This window comes from Trichosporon asahii, assembly GCF_000293215.1.
Source record: "Trichosporon asahii var. asahii CBS 2479 unplaced genomic scaffold scaffold00004, whole genome shotgun sequence".
Classification (NCBI taxonomy): domain Eukaryota; kingdom Fungi; phylum Basidiomycota; class Tremellomycetes; order Trichosporonales; family Trichosporonaceae; genus Trichosporon; species Trichosporon asahii.
Genome location: NW_014040920.1, coordinates 673,808 through 692,016, shown reverse-complemented (window position 1 = coordinate 692,016; position 18,209 = coordinate 673,808). Strand labels below are relative to the sequence as shown.

Below are 18,209 nucleotides of genomic sequence, written 5' to 3'. Positions count from 1 at the left end.
TGGGCGGAAAGTCACGTTCGCAAGATCACGATCATAAGTGGGGTGCTTGGATAGACAGTGCCACGTGCGGCCTGGTCGGTATCTGGGAGGAGCACATAAACTTTCTCGCGTGGCTGAACAGACATCGTGTGCCTGACGTCCTCCCCTTAGCGTTTGTTTACGCTTAGGGGCAGCCTCCACTCCTCGAATCTCGATCAGAGTCAAGTGACCGTCGATCACTCGCAAGACCCGTCTCAGATGTTCTCTCTTTCTCATCTTAGCCCCTCATGACAAGCAGCAGCTGTGTCTGGCTAGACGCACTTAACCACCCCTACCTCATCGACCTCATCGTGCAATGCTCCGCGCCCGATGTGCTGCTCTCCTTCCGCGCGACATCGAGATGGTGGCGCCGCAGAGTCGACGCCTTGCTCGTGAGGCACCTGGTTCTCGACGGCCAGGTCGTGAGCACATCCCACGGCCATGCCTGTGCCGCAAGATTACACTTTGGCATCCCCCTCATGCCTCTCATGATCGACGAGGCGAGCTATGGCCGGTACGCACCCCCGACTTCCCGCTGGAGGCAGCGCGCAAGAAGGTCGGCTGACAGCAGCCAATCCGCCGGAGTCGAAATCCCGGACCCGGTTCCCTTCCCCATTATGGACGTGAGCCGGACACTCGATCTCACCCGGACAAGCGTTCTCGACGTTCGCGGCGCTGTGCGCAAGGGCGTGCTTGAGGCGATTAGCAAGATGGTTGGAAGACTGGACACGATACGGGTGTACGATTACCCGACGTCGAACAGCTATCCGGTCAGCAACACGTGCTCCGTGACGTGGTGGTTTGGCGTGCACGAGGACCACCCAATATCCGCACGGCGATGCGTGCTCTTCGGCTCATTGGTGCCGTACCATGGATTGAGGACGAATCCGTTGCACTTCTGTCCCGCCGACGCCGAGGAGCTCATCGTCCGGCTCGAGTACAACCCCCATCGACCACTGGCACGACTGAACGCGCTCTTCCCTCGAACTCCAGACACTTTGCGGCGTGCAGTGTTCCTCTTCGTTCCAACCAATCGCGAGCCCGTCCTCTCGTCTCACGACCAGTTCGGAACCTCATTGTCTCCGGGCGGAGTGGCAGCCAGCCTTACTCAGACCGTGATTCGTCTTGGCGTGCCCGTCCTGTTCGTTGGCGCTGAGGCTTTGGCCGGTTTGCCGGGAATTGCTGACGTTCCCGTTGAGTTTGTGACGAGCGAGCGATTCAGGATTGTCGTCGGCGAAGAGACATGGGCTCTATTCACGAACGAGGCAGGACCGGCTCCCCTCATGAGGATTGGCAAAGGGGAAGGACATGGGTTCCAGCACATCAACATGAACCAGGACAGTTATGCGCAGACGGATCGAACTGCGTGGCGGAATCTGGCCTTAGTCTGAGGTACTGCTCTGAGGTACTGCCGCGGAATAAAGGTGACAGGCGCTGTGACCTGTGGTGAGTTAGCTTCGTGGGGTGTGAACTGATATCAGTGACGGGGAAACACAATGTTGACTATGATAGAGATCAATTGTCCTCTGTCAGTGGCCTTGCGGCCGAAAGTGGTCACCTGTCCGCCCTCGACGGGCCATCTCTTCCGATGCCGCGCAGAGCGGTGCCTCTTCGCACTCTCCAGCTGTGTGTCGTTCCCAGCAGGACAATCCCTCGCCGTAGGGGCGCACCGAGCAGGGTTCACCTGCTTCTTTCGAGGTGTTGTGGTATCGAAACGCTGGAAATGAGAGCGAACTCCAATGAGACACTGCTGAGCGCTGGAAGCGTGACTAACGGCAGTGAGTTGTCCTAATGCTACCTGAGAACTGACTTCAGCTCCTTGAGATGCTTAACGGCGTAAGATCGGAGCACCGATGGGGCGGTTGGACAGCTGTTGTCCAGCCCCACGCGCGAGCAGAATCCTCCTCCCCCACGCAATGCAGCTTCGCACTCTTGCACATGTGTGGGCTGCTTTGTCAGTTCACACGGCCTGCCGCACATCGGCCCACCGCCCTCCCCGTCGACACAGACAGCCCAACGGCGCATTATAAGCATGTGGCAAGGCCTTTTCTTCCTCTTTCACAACACCCACCACTTCTCATCCTGCTTCATCGACCATGGGTGTTCTGGTTTCGCTCCTGGCGAAGTGGGACGACTTTCCCGACTACAACAACGACTCTGACAGCCCTGACGATGAGGATGAGGACGAGCCCGTCCGCAGGGCGGCGTTTGCTGTCTTTCTGCGCGAGCTCTGGCGGCAGACGGGATACTTCATGCGCCTGATCTTCGAGCTGTACTACCAGTCCTTGCTCCCTTCTTTCCCTCCTTCCTACTCCACGATCATGAGGTCGGCGCGCTCTCTTTACCGTTACTTGCGTAGGCAGCGTAAGAGGGAGTACAAGGTCAACATCGCCAAGAGGAAGAAGGCGCGCCGCCGCCGAATGAAGGCGCCTTACTTCACCGGGGGCTGGTATCCGATTCCTCGCGTTCCCGAGAAGGTCTGGGAGCGCTCTAGGCGCGGGAGCAGGGCCTACTACACAGACAAGAACGAGCCCAATGACGAGTGGGAGGACGACGCCAAGGGCGGCCAGGAGAACATCGTGCGTGATGACCCCCCGCCCTACAGTGCGATCGACGCAAACAAGAGCGTGTCCGGCAGCGAGACCGAACGCGCGGAGGGCGGTCGTACTTCCTCCCGCCGTCCCTTCGTCCGTGAGCTTCCGCCTCACATGACCATTGTTCGCCGCCGCGGCAATGCTATGTCCTCTGGCGTCGCCTACCCTCGTCCCCAGCACTACCGCGACATCCTTCGCTTCTCGCCTGGTGCCGGGAACGATCGCCGCAACTACTTCGACCGTCGCGCCGATGACGACAGTGGCGGCCAGCGCTCCACTCAGACCAACCGTGGCCACGGCCACCAGAACCGCGCGGCGAACGTTGGATATGGCCACGGACTCGGTGGACACGGCGACAACGACATCACCAACGGAGGCAGCATGTACGGGGACTTCTATGACACTCCCGATGTGACTTTGATCCGTGGTCTCCTCGGCCTTGGCAGTGCTCGTATCAACGGCCCGGGTGCCAGCGTCAACGACTGCAACAACGTTGATGGCCGCCCCACTCCCAACGACCGCGTCACTGCCCGCGGTGACGACATGTTTTGCAACGGCTCCGTTGCGGACACCGACACCGCCGAGGCTCTGGGTGGTCCTCTGCTCGAGGCAGCCATCCAGGAGCTCAAGGATGAAGGTCCCCACACCGGCGGCGATGACCCCGCCGTTTGCCCCTCTCCGTCCGACACGGACCTGTTCCAGTGGTCCAAGTCGCCCACTGAGACCCCCAAGACTGACCCGCGCCCCATCAAGAAGCCCATCAAGTCTGGCCGAGACTTTGGCCCCGCGCAGCGTGTCTCCGGCGGCAGGGCGAGGCACCTCAAGCCCAAGATCGATGAGAAGCGCGTCAAGGCCTTGGGCGACTGGTACGACCAGTGGATGGAGGGTCGCGCGGCGCGCAAGAAGCAGCTCGTGGACGACGCGGACTGCGGCAAGGTGGACAAGAAGCCCAACGGCGACCTGAACAAGGAGACCGACGTTATCCCGGCCCTGCCCACGGAGGTCATGCAGGTCGTCGTCCGCTTCGCGGACTACGCGAGCGTGCTCGCCCTGCGGGCCTCGAACTCGGCCCTGCGCGACCTGATCGACAAGGAGCTCCGCGGCACCGATCTCCTCGTCACGCGCTCGTACTCGGACAATCCGTACGTTGCGCGCCTCCTCGTCCCCGGCCACCCGGAGTGGGGCGCGACGCCCTTCCTGTCCCCCTACACCTCGCCCGCGCAGCAGCGTTCCGCCTTGAGCCGCGTGAAGCGCGTCGAGATCAAGAAACTCCCTCCCTCCGGCGAACTCAACACGCTGCTGGGATACCTCCCCCCCACCGCTCTGGTCAAGGTGCACCACGCCGAGCTGAGGCTGGGATGCGGCGGCCCCGCGTGGGTGCCGTTCCACTGTCTCCCGACCGTGTCTCTGATCTCGGTGCTGTACGACCCGCACTGCGCGTGCACCGACGGCGCGCACTTCCGCGCGGGCGTGTCGTGGCTGCACACGTCCGTGCTCGCGATCACGCTGAGCAGGTGGGCGTTCGACGCGCGCACCTGCCGCATGGTGAGCGACCTGGCGCAGTCGAGCCACGACGTGCTCGAGATCAGGCTCGACATGGAGAAGGAGATGGCGGAGCAGAACGAGTTCCGCAAGGGCGTCAAGACGCATGAGGGGTGGGGCAGGGAGAAGCACATCAAGGTCCTCATGGGCGTCGGCATGTGGTGGGCCGTCGCGGAGGTGCGGGCTTGGGTAGCGAGCGTCCTCAAGGTCAAGGTCGAGAGGGTACACGCTGAGAATGAGGATGCGGGGAGGAGGAGCTGGAGCACGCCTGGCGTTGGCGTTGGCGCGATGTAGCCGCGCGAGCGGTGCGGGCGGTGATGCCTTGCGCTCCACGTACGCGGCGGCCCGTCCTGATGAGTGACCCTCTCGATTAAGTTGCGCAAACGACCATTATACCCCTATACCCATTCACCCTCATACCCACTGTGACAAGACCCTCCTCGCTCAAGATCGACTTCTACCGTCTAGCTCCCCTCCCATCAACAGGCTCCCCTGTTCAGCTCCCCTTCCACCATTAAGTTTCCTTCCCACCATCAAGCCCCCCTCCCTGTATCAAGCTCCCCTCCCACCATCAAACTCTCCTCACACGACCACTCACCCTTGTGCAAACTCGTTTAGTCGCAGGCGACAACCCCTCCTCCCCTCTCCACCAACTGTACTTCTAACCATGTATACTCTGTGCCATACCAGCGTCTCGCCTTGTCTCATCACTGACATTTTAACTCTGAGTCTGCTCTGTCTCATTGACCCGGTGAGGCAGTCACAGAGCCAACATGTGTAACAGACAACGAAAAGGCGCGTTTCGGAGTCAGAATCAGCGCCAGCCGTTGGAACTCAGTCTCCGGCCGTTTCACTCCGGATCAGCGTTTCGAAGCCTCGAGTTTGTTCGTGTGTTGAGATCAGAGTCAGGGTTCACCACCAAACCTTTATCCAAGCTTTGGCATCTGTGGACCAGAGTTTGAGTGAACCCCTGATCCACAGCCCCAACTTTGCCCCCAGGTTCAGAAGACTGTCTCGGAGCTTCTCTCGGGCTGGGAATGAGGACATATCCGAGAGATCGGTTCGTGATGACGGAGGCAAGAGGATGCAGGATGTTTCGGCGATTCATCGAGGAACATGAGAAATTCAGGGCACCGGGGGGTGGGTCAGTCCGCCTCAGATCGCCAACGGTTGCATTATGCAGCACTGTAGCGCATCTCGCTTCGAACCCCCTCAGTAATACAGATTTGAGCGAGGTCTACATGACCGGGGTTTCTGGGCTAGGGCTGATTGAGCAGACGACGGTAAAAGCTGCGCATGTGCAGGGCTCTCGTAGACTAATGGCGCGGCTGCTTTCTGCTCATGGGACGGCATTTGAGTGGGATCTGGTCCTGTCTTTGCCCGGCGTCTCTTTTTGTCCCCGACTTCACGCCAAGGACCTATTGTTCATCCCTTGCAGCGCAGGCATATGTATGGGATAACACATGCCAGCAAATCTGAGGATCTTTGTCAAGCACTGCTGTTCACCTCTGCATTGGCGACTGCGTTGTTATGGGAAACACCACGTCGTTGAGCACAGCGACCGCTCATACGGAAAGACTTCTCATCTGACACTCAACACTCGTCTCCGCAGCTGTGCTACGCAGAGTGGAGGGCCTGGACAAGCTGGACAGTTTCCATTGCCACCACAGCTGACGCTAGTGCCGGCCGTGCCGGGGGGCGTCGGTTCGCCCTTGCACTGCCGCGTGGCAAGCGCCGCAACGCCGTTGAGCCCATATAATTGCGACTCGCAGCGATCTACTTCCTCTTCCTCAACATGCCCCTTCCACAGACCGCTGTCCTACCCTACAGTCTCCCTCCGATTCTCCTCTAATCCTCCCGCCGGTCTTGTCCTGTGCATAAATTCTCCAAGCCCGCCACCCTTCGACCATCACACTCCTTCACGACCTCTCTTGGACACAATGCTTGCTACCTTGTCGCCCTTCCCTGTCGGACCGACCCTGCCTTCCCCGACGTCGGAGCATATGCCCATGTCCTCTGTCTTGCTCCCGAACTACGCTTCAGTCTTAAGCTACGCCTATCTTGCACCCCCCAGCGCACGACTGTCTACCCCGCCATCCCCGCTCATCGACGGCCAGTACTTCCCGCACATCGTCGAGACGGTCGTCGAGCTCGCACCGTAGGAGGTGCTAAGCACGCTGCGCGCCGTGTGCCGCCGTTTCCGCACTGTCGCCGACCGAAGACTCGCAAAGCATGTCCTCCTCGTTGGAGCCCCGGGAGTTCACCCATGCGAGGACGAGAGCGCGTGCGTGTTTGCCCTTGCTCAGCCGATGCCCGGTGTAGGAGCACGCCGCGGTCCCCTCCTTGGCCGTATCGATACGCTGCAGTCTGGCCACCTGTCCCGTGCTCTTGACGGCGGGACTATCGACCTTGGTGGCTTCAACGCCTGTCCCGAACTCAGGCATGACGCCGGCACGCTCCGCCTCCGATCCAATGGGCCGTTCGACTGTACCTCGCTCGCTCTCTGCGGCACTTCAGCCGCCCGCGTCGTGCAATTCATCGTCGTGACGCCCAACAACGACCCATTCGTTGCCATCCCCCTCCTGCCGAGAGACGTGGGCAAGCTCGTCTTCCACATCAGCTTCGACAGCAGCGCATACCTCACCAACGCTCCCCGCTCCGTCCCATTCGAGAGCTACCGCCGCCGCCGCGTCATCTTCGTGCTCTCGGACCGAGCCATCGGCGAGGGCGTACCGACTGCCCCGCCCCAGCTCCTCTCCCCGACCTGTTCCCTGCTCACTTCCCTCGCCTCCGGCGTGCTCTGGTACGCCATCGCCGGCGCGCGGGTCACCGTCGTCGGGCTCGACGCCGTCAACCCCGGCTGGCTCGGAACGACCGTCATGCGCCCCGACGGCCGCGTGTCTGTCAAGGCGATCCGGAACTGGCTCAAGCGCGTTGATCTCGACGAGCCCTCGAGCCCGGAACAGAGGGCGCAGGCGTGGGCCAATGTCGACTTTGTCACTCACGCAGAGTACCGCGCCGCCCTGGGCGATGAGGAGTACGCCCTGGAGACAGTCGAGTAGCGAGCCGCGAGCGAAGCGAGCTAGCAGCCGCCTCGTGGATGCACAAAGTGAGCGATTGAGCGACACGTGATCGAGGCGCGTCAAGCCGAGTAGAAGCCAGTGTCAGTAACGTTTAGTCAGTCCAGTCCATGTTGTACCCCCCTAGTCGCTCCTTACACAAAGATGTTGTACATGCCATGCAAATGGGTCTAAGATTAGAAGCTATCGTCAGCGGGCTCGTCCTCGTCGAGGGCGCCGTCGGCTTCTGGTTCGTCTTCATCGAGCGCGCCGTCTCCGTCAGACTCGTCCTCGGACTCGTCAGACGGAGCGGCACCCTCCTCCTTCTCATCCTCGTAGTCTGAGGTGTTGTGAAGACGCTCCTCCTTCTCGTCCTCGTTCTCGTCTTCGTCGAGGGCACCGTCTTCTGGTGGCTCCTCTTCCTCCTCCTCCTCCTCCTCCTCCTCCCCGCCTCGAGATCTTCTTCGAGATCGCCCTCCTCCGCCTCACCGCCAGCCTCCTCAGCCGGGTCGTCGGCCACGGCTTCCTCGCCGTCAGCGTCCTCACCGTCAGCCTCCAGAATGCCAGCGACGGAACCCTCCCCATCGCCCTCCTCGCCCTCCTCGTCCTCCTCATCCGTCGTGCCGATGATCTCATCGAGGATCGGCCCCCTCTCCTCTTCGGGGAGGACGACCTCGCCCTCCTCGTCATCAAACTCGTCAGCCGGCGGCTTGAGTCTTCGCCTCTTCTTCGTCCGCTCCGTGTCTTTGAGCCGTTTCAGCTGCGCCCGCCGCCTCTCCCGCCTCCTCAGCAGCGTATCCCTCACGCTGGCGTAGCGCGCAAAGTCATCCTCGGCGCGTTCAGAGGCGCGGTCCAACTTATCCTGAGCGCGTTTCTGCCTCTTCCGCTCCCGCCTGGCTTCCTCGTCCGGCTCGGGGGCCAGGGATGCCGACCGACTGGAGCGGGAGCGGGAGCGCGATCGAGATCGAGGCGTGGAGCGCCGAGACTGTGATTGCGAAAACGGCGTCGGCGTCGCGAACGGGTCGGGTTTGGCTGCATTCCGTAGGCCGTGGGCGTACAGTCTGTCCCAGGCGCGGTCGGCCGACTTATGGTATCGGCGCAGCGCCGCTTCGATCGCCTCGTCCTCCTCGTCGGTCCCTTCGTCCAGATAGTTGGGCTCGGGGTGCGCGATTGGGAAGGACGGGAGCTCGTCCTGCGGAAAGCCAGAGACTCGAGACGTGCGAGAGGGCCCAGATGTCGTCGTGTCTGGTGACAGGAGGGAGAACTCCGGGACAGGCTGAGGCGTGTTGTCCACTTCCCATCTGGGGTGGGTCGGTCGCGTCGGCGTCTCGGGTGACAGAGGCAGGGACGGCAGAAGCCTCTCCGGCGACTCGGGCGAGAGCGGCGTGTGTGATGACACCGGGCTCGAATCGTACGGCAAGGGCGGAGGGAAGTCGCCCCATGTTGGAAGCTGTGCCTCTGCCCTTGAGATTGGGGAGAGGGAGCCTGAGAGTCGCCGTTTTGGTCTAGTAGAGCCATCCTCGGGACTCTCAGCTGTGCTGGGGAGGTCGGAGACAGCACTTGTCGGACTGGAGAAAGCGCTGTCGCTGTCCGAGTCGACCTCCAGCTGGTCGCGCAGACGGAGTGCTGCCAGCACATGCGACGCCGTCACTCCAGGCTCTTCGCTCTGGACTTGACGCGACTGCGCCTCTGCGATCACGATAGCCTGATAAATAAGCGGCTTCAGATACGCGAGCATCTCGGCGTAGAGATGCTGCATGACAGGCAGGTTAATTGACGGCAATAATACTCCTTGCTCGTCAGATTCCTTCGCCTGGAATGCTGAGGACTGGTGGGCTGGCGGGTGGCGGCCAGTGTCCGAGTTCGAGTCAAGCTCGTCAGGATCGTCCACCTCGAGCACCTCGCCGTCCTGCCTCTCCTCATCGGAGACACCGTTGGGCAGTTGTTCTCTCTCGCCCTGACGTTCACCCGTGTACAGGGCCAGCGTGTTGTAATCAAACACGTCGAGACCCCGATCCTTGACAGCCTTCACGGCGCCGCAGTCCTTCATACTCTTGGCTGCAGCATCCATGGGCAGGCCGGGAACATCGGCGGGCACCTTGCGCTTAGCTCCCGGACGCTTGTCGCGCGCCTTGAGTTCCTGTTCACGTTCGAAGACAGTGTCGGCACCACCGCCCTCCGCTATCCGCTCATCCGTCCATCCCTCGCTGCGAAGTATTTTGCGACGATAGGCGGTACGGTTGCGCTTCCGGTTCAGGAGATGGCGTAGTTGTTTCTTCTGGTGTGCCGTGCGCGTGAGTTTCGGGATCGATTGGAGCGCCTGGATAGCGAGGTCGTCCTCGCCTAGTTCGATCACCGGGATAGGGGCTGATTGAACTTCCTCCTCTGCATCGAGAGCCTGTTGCAATGAGCTCAGTTGTCCGCGTAAGTCGTCCGTCCAGCTCCAATAGCCGGCATTGATGCGCTGCTTTGGCTGGGAAAGTGACAGTAGCTCGGCAGCAAAGCCTTCCTCGCGCTCCACGAAGGCAGAAGAGACTTCCACAACCTCCCGACTATCTGTGTCGTCGGTCGGCCGGCGTCTCGTTCTCCGCTGCCCCCGCTCCAGCTGCTCGATATATAAGCGAACGGCGTGCTCGCTCTTCCCGCAGTCTTCCGCAATAAGATCTGGTCGCCAGCGGGAATGTCGCGCAATCGCAGCGAAGAACGCAGCCTTCTCGCTCCCACTCCACGCCTCCGAGCCGACGAAGGACCGCTTGAAGTCGTCTCCTGCGTAGCTCTCGGAGTGTAGACCGGCGAAGTGTTGTTGCGAGTTGAGCGTGTGTGCGGTCAGCTCGCGCTGGTACCACGCCAAGCTGGCCGGAATGTGCTCCGCCTCAATAACTTCCGGCTCGTCCTCGTCTTCCTTGGCTCCGTCGTAGTGGTCGTTGCGGAGGGAAGACTCGGCGTCGGAGCCGACGTCCTCCCTATTCTCAATAATAGGAGGAAGGACATCGGCTGCCGGTTCGTCTTGTTCGTCCTGTTCATCCTCGTCTAGTACTTCTGGAGGCTCGAACTCGGACCCGGACCCCGAGTCAGGCTCGGAGTCCGGTGACTCGCGCCCGCGGTCCTCGTAGTCTAACGTCAGCACCATTTGAGGCTAGACTCACATTCTGGATCTGGGGGCGATGGCTCCCGCCGCATCGGAGAGGGTATACTCTCCATGCATGCGGCGGCCTAGGGACCACTGTACCGAGCGTCGTGATACTACTAGGTCGATGCTCGGTCGTAGGTCGCCGGTGCGGGATGCGGTGCGCGGTGCCGGGGGGGGTCGCTTTGTGTGTTGTTGTTGTTGTTTTTGAGCCGCAAGCCCTGCATCTTCGCTTTCCCTCAATCTTCAATTCCTCTGTGGGTGGAGGGGTGCGATCGACCAATCACGTGACTCACCTGACAACCGTGCCTGTGACGCTCAGTCTTCCTCACCTCAGCACTGAGGACAGCGAAGCAACAACAATTTCATTCCGATATCTACAACCCGAATAGCAAGCTTCAAGCACGATGTCCGGATTCACGCTCGACGGAAAGCCCGTCGACGACAAACTTCCTGAGGGATGGGGACAGCGCCAGTCTCGCGTCGGCCGTGTTGGTGACTGGTCCAGGGATCAGGTTAGTTAGCTGAGTCTGTCGCCGTCGTAGCTTACACCAGTCTCCGCGCGACACGCCCGAGCGCGACCGTGAAGGTGCCGAGCTCTACACTGGAGGCGAGAGGAGGTAAGCTGCTTCTGTGGCATCCGAGCTGACATTCAGTGGACTGGCCGTGCAGAATCCAAACGAGCCGCGTGAGCGACCGGGCCTCGTCGAGAATATTCTGAGCCAAGCGGCGCGGTGAGTCTTCCCTCTTTCCCCATAGCTGTTTGGAGGTTCCCACAGAGCTAACAGTGCAGCTATGGGCCGCCATCTACAGCCGCCTCGCCCGTTCCCTGGGGCTCCGGGAACACCTTAGGCTCCGACGAGACTCCATCGCAGGCGGTGCCAGATGAGACGGGGGGCGAGGAGGTGCAGCGCCGCACGCTGACCTTTTGGCGCAACGGCTTCTCGATTGAGAATGGACCCCTGCACCCCTACGATGTTCCAGAGAGCAAGGCTCTGCTCGAGGCGATCCAGGCTGGCCGCGCGCCGACGTCCCTCTTCGGCGTCCGGTTCGGTCAGCCGCTCGAGGTTGTCGTGAACGAGCGCAGGGGCGAGGACTTTGCTCCGCCCAAGCGCGTGACGACCCCGTTCGAGGGAGGTGGTCACCGCCTGGGAAATGTCGTTCCGGACATTGCGGGGACGCCCGCGGGCGACCACAACATCGCCGTCAAGCAGGAGCAGGACCGGGAGAAGAAGATCGCGGACGCCAAGCCCGAGGTTGACGAGAGCAAGCCGACAACGAACGTTCAGCTCCGCCTCGCCGACGGAAGCAGGAAGGTGGTCAAGATCAACCTGGACTCCACTGTCCAGCAGTTGCGTCAGGTCGCCGAGCCGTAAGTATCAATTGCTTGAGACGGGTTTGGTTCCGGCTAAACATCTGGGAGACTTCTTCTGTGGAAGCTCCCGATCTCAAGAGCTTGCAATTATCGAGATTGCCTCGTGCCATAGCATGCTACCGCCTCTGGGGGCAAACTAAGCTACGAAAATGGTCCAGCAGCTGATCCACAGTGCCGCGAACGGCCGTCCCTTCGTCCTCCAAACTACGTTCCCTCCGCGCGAGCTCAAGGACGACGAGACCATCGAGGGCGCCAAGCTCGCCAACTCGGTGGTCGTGCAGCGTCTCACCTGATTCACTTCAACCAAGCACAAACGCAGCGACAAGGTGCTCGATACGAGGCAAAGAGCGCAAGATTGACGTTTGCGTTTGCGTCCGCACAGTTGCACCCGGGAAGAAGTGTGAGTTTCCATCGTTTCCGGGAGAAGATAGAGCGTGTGCGGCATACGCTTCCTTTGTGTCCCGGAGAAGATGTCGGTAGAGCCGGTGTCCGTGAGAGGAAGAGCAGAGCTGGAGCTGGGACAGAGTGCGCACCAGCGCATTCGCTCGTAGCATTGCAAAGGGGAAGGTTGCGTGCGCCTGAGTGCTGCTGGGAGTGCTTGTGAAAGGTGCAGAGTTGGTCCGGGGCCGGAAATCGGGAAGCGCTCCGAGCCTGCCTATCTTCTTCCGGCATCTGGTATCCACTCTGTCTCTGTCTGGCAACGAGGGTCGCTTGTTCAGATTGCGTCAGCACCTTCTCTCCTAGCTATACTCCACTCGGCCCACAACGTTGTCCCGCTTTGGCGAGTGGTGTGCCTCACTGGACCGAGTCACCGGGTCACCAGATCGCTGGGTCACTGGTCAATCACTTAGCCTGGAGAGACTTGATATGCAGGGACGGTCGCTCAGTGGTCTGGTAAGCACGCGAACACGGCTTCTCAGAGTTAGGTTCGCTGCCGTTGTCTGTTGTGTGGGTCCACCCCGCCTATGGGCCACTGTATGGCCCTTCGAACATCTAGAGATACCGCAACCCCGGATACCGGAGCTGACCCCGCCAGAGAAGCGCGTACTCTTACGTCCCCGTCAACCACAACTTCCCCCCACCGTCGCCCTGCATCCTGCCTCCACCGATCTACAGACATCTACACTCCCACACTCCCATCTCACCCACTCCACCAAAGCCTCCCGGCTCGCTTGCGATCTCGGCGCAGCTCCACACCCAGCATTCACCGTAACTTCCCATCGATCGAACGAATGGTAACTCAGCGCACAAGCTCATGCTCTCGCTATTTCTCGTGGGAGACCGGCGTCTGCTCCTTCCCCCCTCCACTTCCTCCCTCCACTTCCTCCCTCCACTTCCACTTCCTCCGCATCGCAAGCCCACAAGAACTATGCACATGATCTACCTAGCTCCAACATGCATCCATGGCTTCGGTATGCTCCCGTAGCCCCAACTATGCCATCTCTGCTCTCAACTGTGCTTTCTCTGACTGTACGACCGCGCGACTGTGATACGGGTGTGCTTCCGTGCTTGGGCATGCTTGGGCGTGCTCTGGCGCAATGACGCCATGCGACGGTGAGAGGCCGTTGCTGCCGATCTCCAGGTACGGAGGAAGCCCTCCCCGTGCCGCGTGCCCGTTGCGCCGTCGCCGTGGTTCAGAGGCACCGCGGCCGGCGGGTATTAGGCTCCGGCGCCGCGTCCAAGCATAGAACAGAAAGCCTCGGCTCATGCATACATAGCTACCAAGCACCAGAGGCAGGCAGGAGGAGACTACTGACTCGCAGGCGGGCAGGCGGGCGGGTTTCGGTCTCAACTGCGTTCTGGGTCGCATGGCGGTGCACTGACAGTCACCAGCAACTCTGCAGCACCGCCACCAGAGCACGTTGGGACGCTACCAGATGCACCGCTGTGCCAAGCGCAAGCAAGCTCGCCCTGGTCGCGCCGAAGGTCGAAGCATACTCCCTGCCGCCCACCGGCCTTTTTGGCTCGCCCGAGTTTGTTGGCGGCCAGCGCTGCACTCGCCGCACCGGCCACTCTACAGGTACGCGCCGCTCTTGCCGTGGCCGAAGCGGTCGCCGAGGTTGCGTGCTTCCTTGATCTTCTTCTCGCGCTGCTCCTCGCTCAGCATGCCGCCGACGCCGAGCATGGAGTCTCGGTCCCAGATGACCTCGGGCTCATCCGTCTTGGACTTCTTCGCCTTGTGCTGCTCCATGAGCGAGGGCCCGCGCGAGGTCTGTACGTCAGCCAGCTGCCAAGGTATGGGGTTGCAAGTGTCAGAGTATGCCAAAGCAAGCCAAAGTCAGCCGCGGATGCACCATGCGAACTGGCGCGTAGTTGGGCACCGGTTGTCCGGCGCGAGCTAGAGTTACGGTCCCGGAATCTTGGGCACCCGCGCGGTATTTCCAACATGAGTTTGTGCTTGTGTGCATGTGCGTGACAGATGAAGGCACAGTGCCACAAGAGGCCAGACGACACTCACCGCATGCTGTTGGACACCCTGCCGAATCGCGTCATCGCGTTCACGAGCTCGCTTCCGATCGAGGTCCTCCGGCCTGGACCGAGACGATCCTCCTTCGCGGAGGCGCTTCTCGCGCTCGGCCGGCGTCTCGGTCCACTCGCGCTGGCCGTCGAGGTCGGTGTCCGCTTTGGCGCTCTTCTGGAATGTCGTTGGGCGCTTCCGCGGATCGAGGCTGGCGAGACTCCCGCCCGTTGGCGGCGCAAGCATCCACTCGTCGCGCTGTGTCACCTTCTTCTCCTCGGGTTTCGGAGCGGCCGCCATGCGTGCCTCACGCTCTCTGAACAGCTCAGCCGCACTCTTTTCCGGCGCAGCGGACGCATCGACAAAGTCCGACAACTTAGGTCCCACCTCGTCGTCTGAACTATCGTCGTTCTCGGGAAGAACTGGCGTTCTCGCTGGCCTGACGGTGGGGTTTACGCTTTCGTCCCCTTGTCCTGGACGCGGTGGACCGATGGGACCAACCGGTCCTCTGGCTGGGCCGGGAGCGCGTGACGAACCAACAGGCTCAGGCCTAGAAGGTCCAACCGTCCTGGTGGGCGATCGAGACCCGGCTGCTCTAGGCAGCTGTGGCCCGGCTTGACGAGGTGGTGCTTGTGGTCCAACAGCACGTGATGGGCCGATCTGATCCGATCGGGAAGGTGATCTTCCAGATTTGCGAGATGGCGAGCGCTCACTGCGACTCCGGCTGCTTCCAGAAGGTAGTGAAGGCCCTACTTCTGCCTGCATCTTCTGTTGTCGCATTTTGGCGAGGTGGGGAGGAAGACTCGGACCGAAATCTTGATCTTGATCTTGTTCTACGGCATTTCCGGAGTCGTCATCAGTTGCAGGAGAGTCCACATGCCGTTGTAGATGCGGTGGGAGCTGGGGGCCGATCGGCATCGCTCGGTATCGGTAGGGGAGGGAAGACGCCGAGGTAGGAGGTTGCGTGCGGAGTACGAGTGGGACTGGGCCTTGGCGAGCGTGCGGGCTGCGCGTGGTATGGGAATGCCGAGCGGGGTAAGGGTTGAGCTGGGCCGGGTTGTGCGTTTTAGTTGGGATGTGGTAATCGGTGCGAATGGATGGACGTTGCGAGCGTTGAGAGCGTTGTCAAAACAAAGTTGAGTTGCGTCACTGTTGCTGGGTGGTGAAATTTGGTTCCGCACGACGATCTCACTCTGAAGCTGCTGCGCGGGCAAAGGCTGGGCGGGCTGGAAGGATCAAAGGAATGGTCGAGCAGAGGCACAACGCGAAGGCACCTCCGACCGCATTCTTCGCCTCGCTGATGCTGCAGCACTGCAGGGCCGTAGTCAGGCGGCCTTAGGTCACTCACCATCCTTTTAGCTTCGCCATGACATGAAGCCCAAACACAACGCCGAGCCTCCAAGCAAAAGCACGCCCAATAACGCAGCGGGCCAGGAGGATGAAGAGCCCTAACAGCCGGACGGTTAGGCGCCTGCGCACGGGCAGCGGCATCTTTTTCGAATGCATAGGCGACAACGAGGGCCCAGCACACCCGCAGACCGAGCGCAACAGCTTACAGCAGGTTTGCACGGGGCGGAGGACTCGAGCAACCCATGACTCTGGTATGGGACGTGATGCAATTCCTTCGGTGGCATAATGGAGAGCAGTATCTGGATCGCGGGGTAAGCTCATCAATCCCCATACGCTCCGCATTGGCCATGCCCAGTCCAGATCCATGGGACCATGAATGACGACGGAGCAGCTGATGAAGCGAGTCCGGTGCCAGATGTCTGGCAGGGAGGAAGGGAGTGCGTGTGCCTCGGGTACAAACGTCTGACGAGTGTCAGAGTGACGACCCACTGCACTATGGTCTGCGTCGTGCGCGAGGATGGTGTTTCACGTGAACTTTGCGTTTAAGCTTCTCCCGTTCTGAGCGCTGTCGACACGATGAAACGGCAGCGAAATCAGCCCATAAACGTTCTATGCTTGTTGAGCCGTATCAAAGGGCTGGAGGGGAACTTTCTCATTCCTTCCTGGTGCTGTGCGTACTCCCTTCTCCTCTGTTCCCCTTCCGCCGACCCTTTCGAGAGATTGCCTTCGTCGCGCGTTTATGCCCACCTGCATGAAGGGGTGTAAGGAACGTTGAGGAACACGGGCAGACCCAGCACTGTGTCGTTGGCGAGTCGGGGCTTTTGCACGACTTCCCAGCGTTTACCCGCCAGGTCCGGTTGGGCCTGGGGAATGGCGGAGCCTAAAGAGTCAAGCGTCTCGTGAAGATTCGCCTCAATGGTTTGTCCGAGTGGTGGGACTAGCATCAGCACGCAGGGATGCAGGGCATGCAATAGCCACCGGCATCAACTTTATCGCCCTGCCGTCACCGTATCGCCGTGCGGTCGCGGTCGCTGCCGTCATCGGCCGTCATCTAGTGGTCGCAGCTGCGAGCTGGGGTCGGTTTCACGCAAGACCTACGGCATAACCCCCTCGGTACCGGTCACGATTGCCCACATCGGCGCGATCTGGGCTGAGCCTACTGCCTTTCCGCGGTGTGTCCCAAGGTACGGGCGCCAAGTTCACACACCGCGGCTGCCCGTTCTCTGGTAACCAGGGTATTGGGTTTGGCTGGTTGCTCTGGTGGAATCCTGTAGCTCTGCCACCGCGGTCGGTCGTCGACGGTCGGGGGGATGACTGGATTACTCTGGATTCCAAACAAGAGATTAATTATATCGGATAACGAAACACTATAGTGCGCAATACACCAGGCCATGACTACTGATGAGAGCATTGGAGTACGGTGCATGCGTGCACACCACCTGCGTCCGTTTCATAACGTATTCGCACTACTTCGGTCCAGGAACCAGTAATCCGGGACGTCCCAGCTGAACTCAAGGCGACCAGCGACGCCGCGAGACCGCCAGGCCGCATCGCGCACCATGTTGCCCATTACGTTTCATACCGTCGTGAAGGCAACTCTGGAGCCGTCCTCTGTACTTCTCACCGCACATCGAGATACGCACGATACGCAACCGGTCTGGTCGCGCTCGTGCTTCGAAATCGTACCACACGGGTCTCAAACATCCTATTCTCGGCTGGTTAGGCCTCACGAAGCCACACACGCTAAGCTCTGAACTGCGGTGAGCATCCCCAGAACGATCTGAGCATCGTGCCGTCGTGGCCGCGGTCGCGGTGTTGCAGCCCGGCACGAGGCACTTCGCCTGCGGCGGCTACCGGTGTGGCAGGAGGTGGGAGTCTCGACCGCAACCGCGACGCCACTGATGCTGCGCTGCCAGCACCTCTGCCGTCATCTGTTGTCAGCTGGGCATCATGCCATCTCGGTGAGATATATAAGCCAGTCGTCTGGACAGCCTCTTTCGTCTTTTCAGCACACTTTCTCTCAACTTTGTTACTACTTGTACTACACTCTTTCCCTTTCACCTCGGACATTCGGTGAAGTACACCCAGTTGTTTTCTCTTCTCTCTTTCTCTCTTCGTGTCTAAGTGAAGACCAACAACATCATGCGTTACGAGCTCGCCGTTTCGCTCTTCATGGCCCTGGCGGCCCTCGGTGCGCCCGCTGCTCCCGTCCAGGAGCGCGACGACGCTGCTTCGCCCACCGCTTTCGCGGAGCTCGTCACCCCCGGCGACCACCACCAGAACCTCTGCGACGGCAAGGACAACTGCAAGACTGCCATCAACGACGACAAGGGCTGCCGCATCGTCTGGGGCCACGGCTCGTTCCCCACCGGCATCACCAAGCCCGAGCACAAGGACAAGGCCGACCTCTGCGGCAAGCTCCCCAACTGCCGCACCGTCTCGGTCGGCGAGGGCTCGTGGAAGATCGAGTGGGGTGGCGCCTGGAAGCCCACTCCCACCGGCCCCATCACTCGCCCTACCACTCCGCCCAACCTCTGTGACGGCAAGCAGAACTGCAAGACCGTCCAGAACGACGAGCACGGCTGGAAGATCACCTGGGGCTACTCCAACTCCTGGGGCTGGTCCGGCAAGTGGGGCCACGGTCCCATCCAGACTGGCGGCGTCGGCGGTGGCTCCAACAGCGGAG

General features: G+C 60.9%; 6 protein-coding genes across 6 annotated transcripts; 4 read left to right on the top strand and 2 right to left on the bottom strand.

Moving 5' to 3' along the window:
* Positions 1 to 266: 266 nt before the first annotated feature.
* Positions 267 to 1,409, top strand: A1Q1_04341 (uncharacterized protein; the record flags this gene model as incomplete). The annotated part of the gene is made up of 1 exon (XM_014328385.1): positions 267 to 1,409. One exon carries the CDS (start codon positions 267 to 269, stop codon positions 1,407 to 1,409), a length of 1,143 nt encoding a protein of 380 aa, XP_014183860.1.
* Positions 1,410 to 2,114: 705 nt separating this feature from the next.
* On the top strand, positions 2,115 to 4,448 carry A1Q1_04340 (uncharacterized protein; the record flags this gene model as incomplete). Its single annotated transcript, XM_014328384.1, has 1 exon — positions 2,115 to 4,448. One exon carries the CDS (start codon positions 2,115 to 2,117, stop codon positions 4,446 to 4,448), a length of 2,334 nt encoding a protein of 777 aa, XP_014183859.1.
* A 1,646-nt stretch (positions 4,449 to 6,094) lies between these two features.
* Positions 6,095 to 7,216, top strand: A1Q1_04339 (uncharacterized protein; the record flags this gene model as incomplete). Its single annotated transcript, XM_014328383.1, has 2 exons — positions 6,095 to 6,312; positions 6,376 to 7,216. The coding sequence occupies 2 exons, from the start codon at positions 6,095 to 6,097 to the stop codon at positions 7,214 to 7,216; spliced, it is 1,059 nt and encodes a 352-aa protein (XP_014183858.1).
* A 194-nt stretch (positions 7,217 to 7,410) lies between these two features.
* A1Q1_04338 (uncharacterized protein) lies at positions 7,411 to 10,343 on the bottom strand (the record flags this gene model as incomplete). The annotated part of the gene is made up of 2 exons (XM_014328382.1): positions 7,411 to 7,619; positions 7,703 to 10,343. The coding sequence occupies 2 exons, from the start codon at positions 10,341 to 10,343 to the stop codon at positions 7,411 to 7,413; spliced, it is 2,850 nt and encodes a 949-aa protein (XP_014183857.1).
* Positions 10,344 to 10,747: 404 nt separating this feature from the next.
* On the top strand, positions 10,748 to 12,008 carry A1Q1_04337 (glycogen metabolism-related protein; the record flags this gene model as incomplete). The annotated part of the gene is made up of 4 exons (XM_014328381.1): positions 10,748 to 10,855; positions 11,013 to 11,074; positions 11,134 to 11,712; positions 11,888 to 12,008. 4 exons carry the CDS (start codon positions 10,748 to 10,750, stop codon positions 12,006 to 12,008), a joined length of 870 nt encoding a protein of 289 aa, XP_014183856.1.
* Positions 12,009 to 13,729: 1,721 nt separating this feature from the next.
* Positions 13,730 to 15,091, bottom strand: A1Q1_04336 (uncharacterized protein; the record flags this gene model as incomplete). The annotated part of the gene is made up of 2 exons (XM_014328380.1): positions 13,730 to 13,927; positions 14,174 to 15,091. The coding sequence occupies 2 exons, from the start codon at positions 15,089 to 15,091 to the stop codon at positions 13,730 to 13,732; spliced, it is 1,116 nt and encodes a 371-aa protein (XP_014183855.1).
* Positions 15,092 to 18,209: the final 3,118 nt, after the last annotated feature.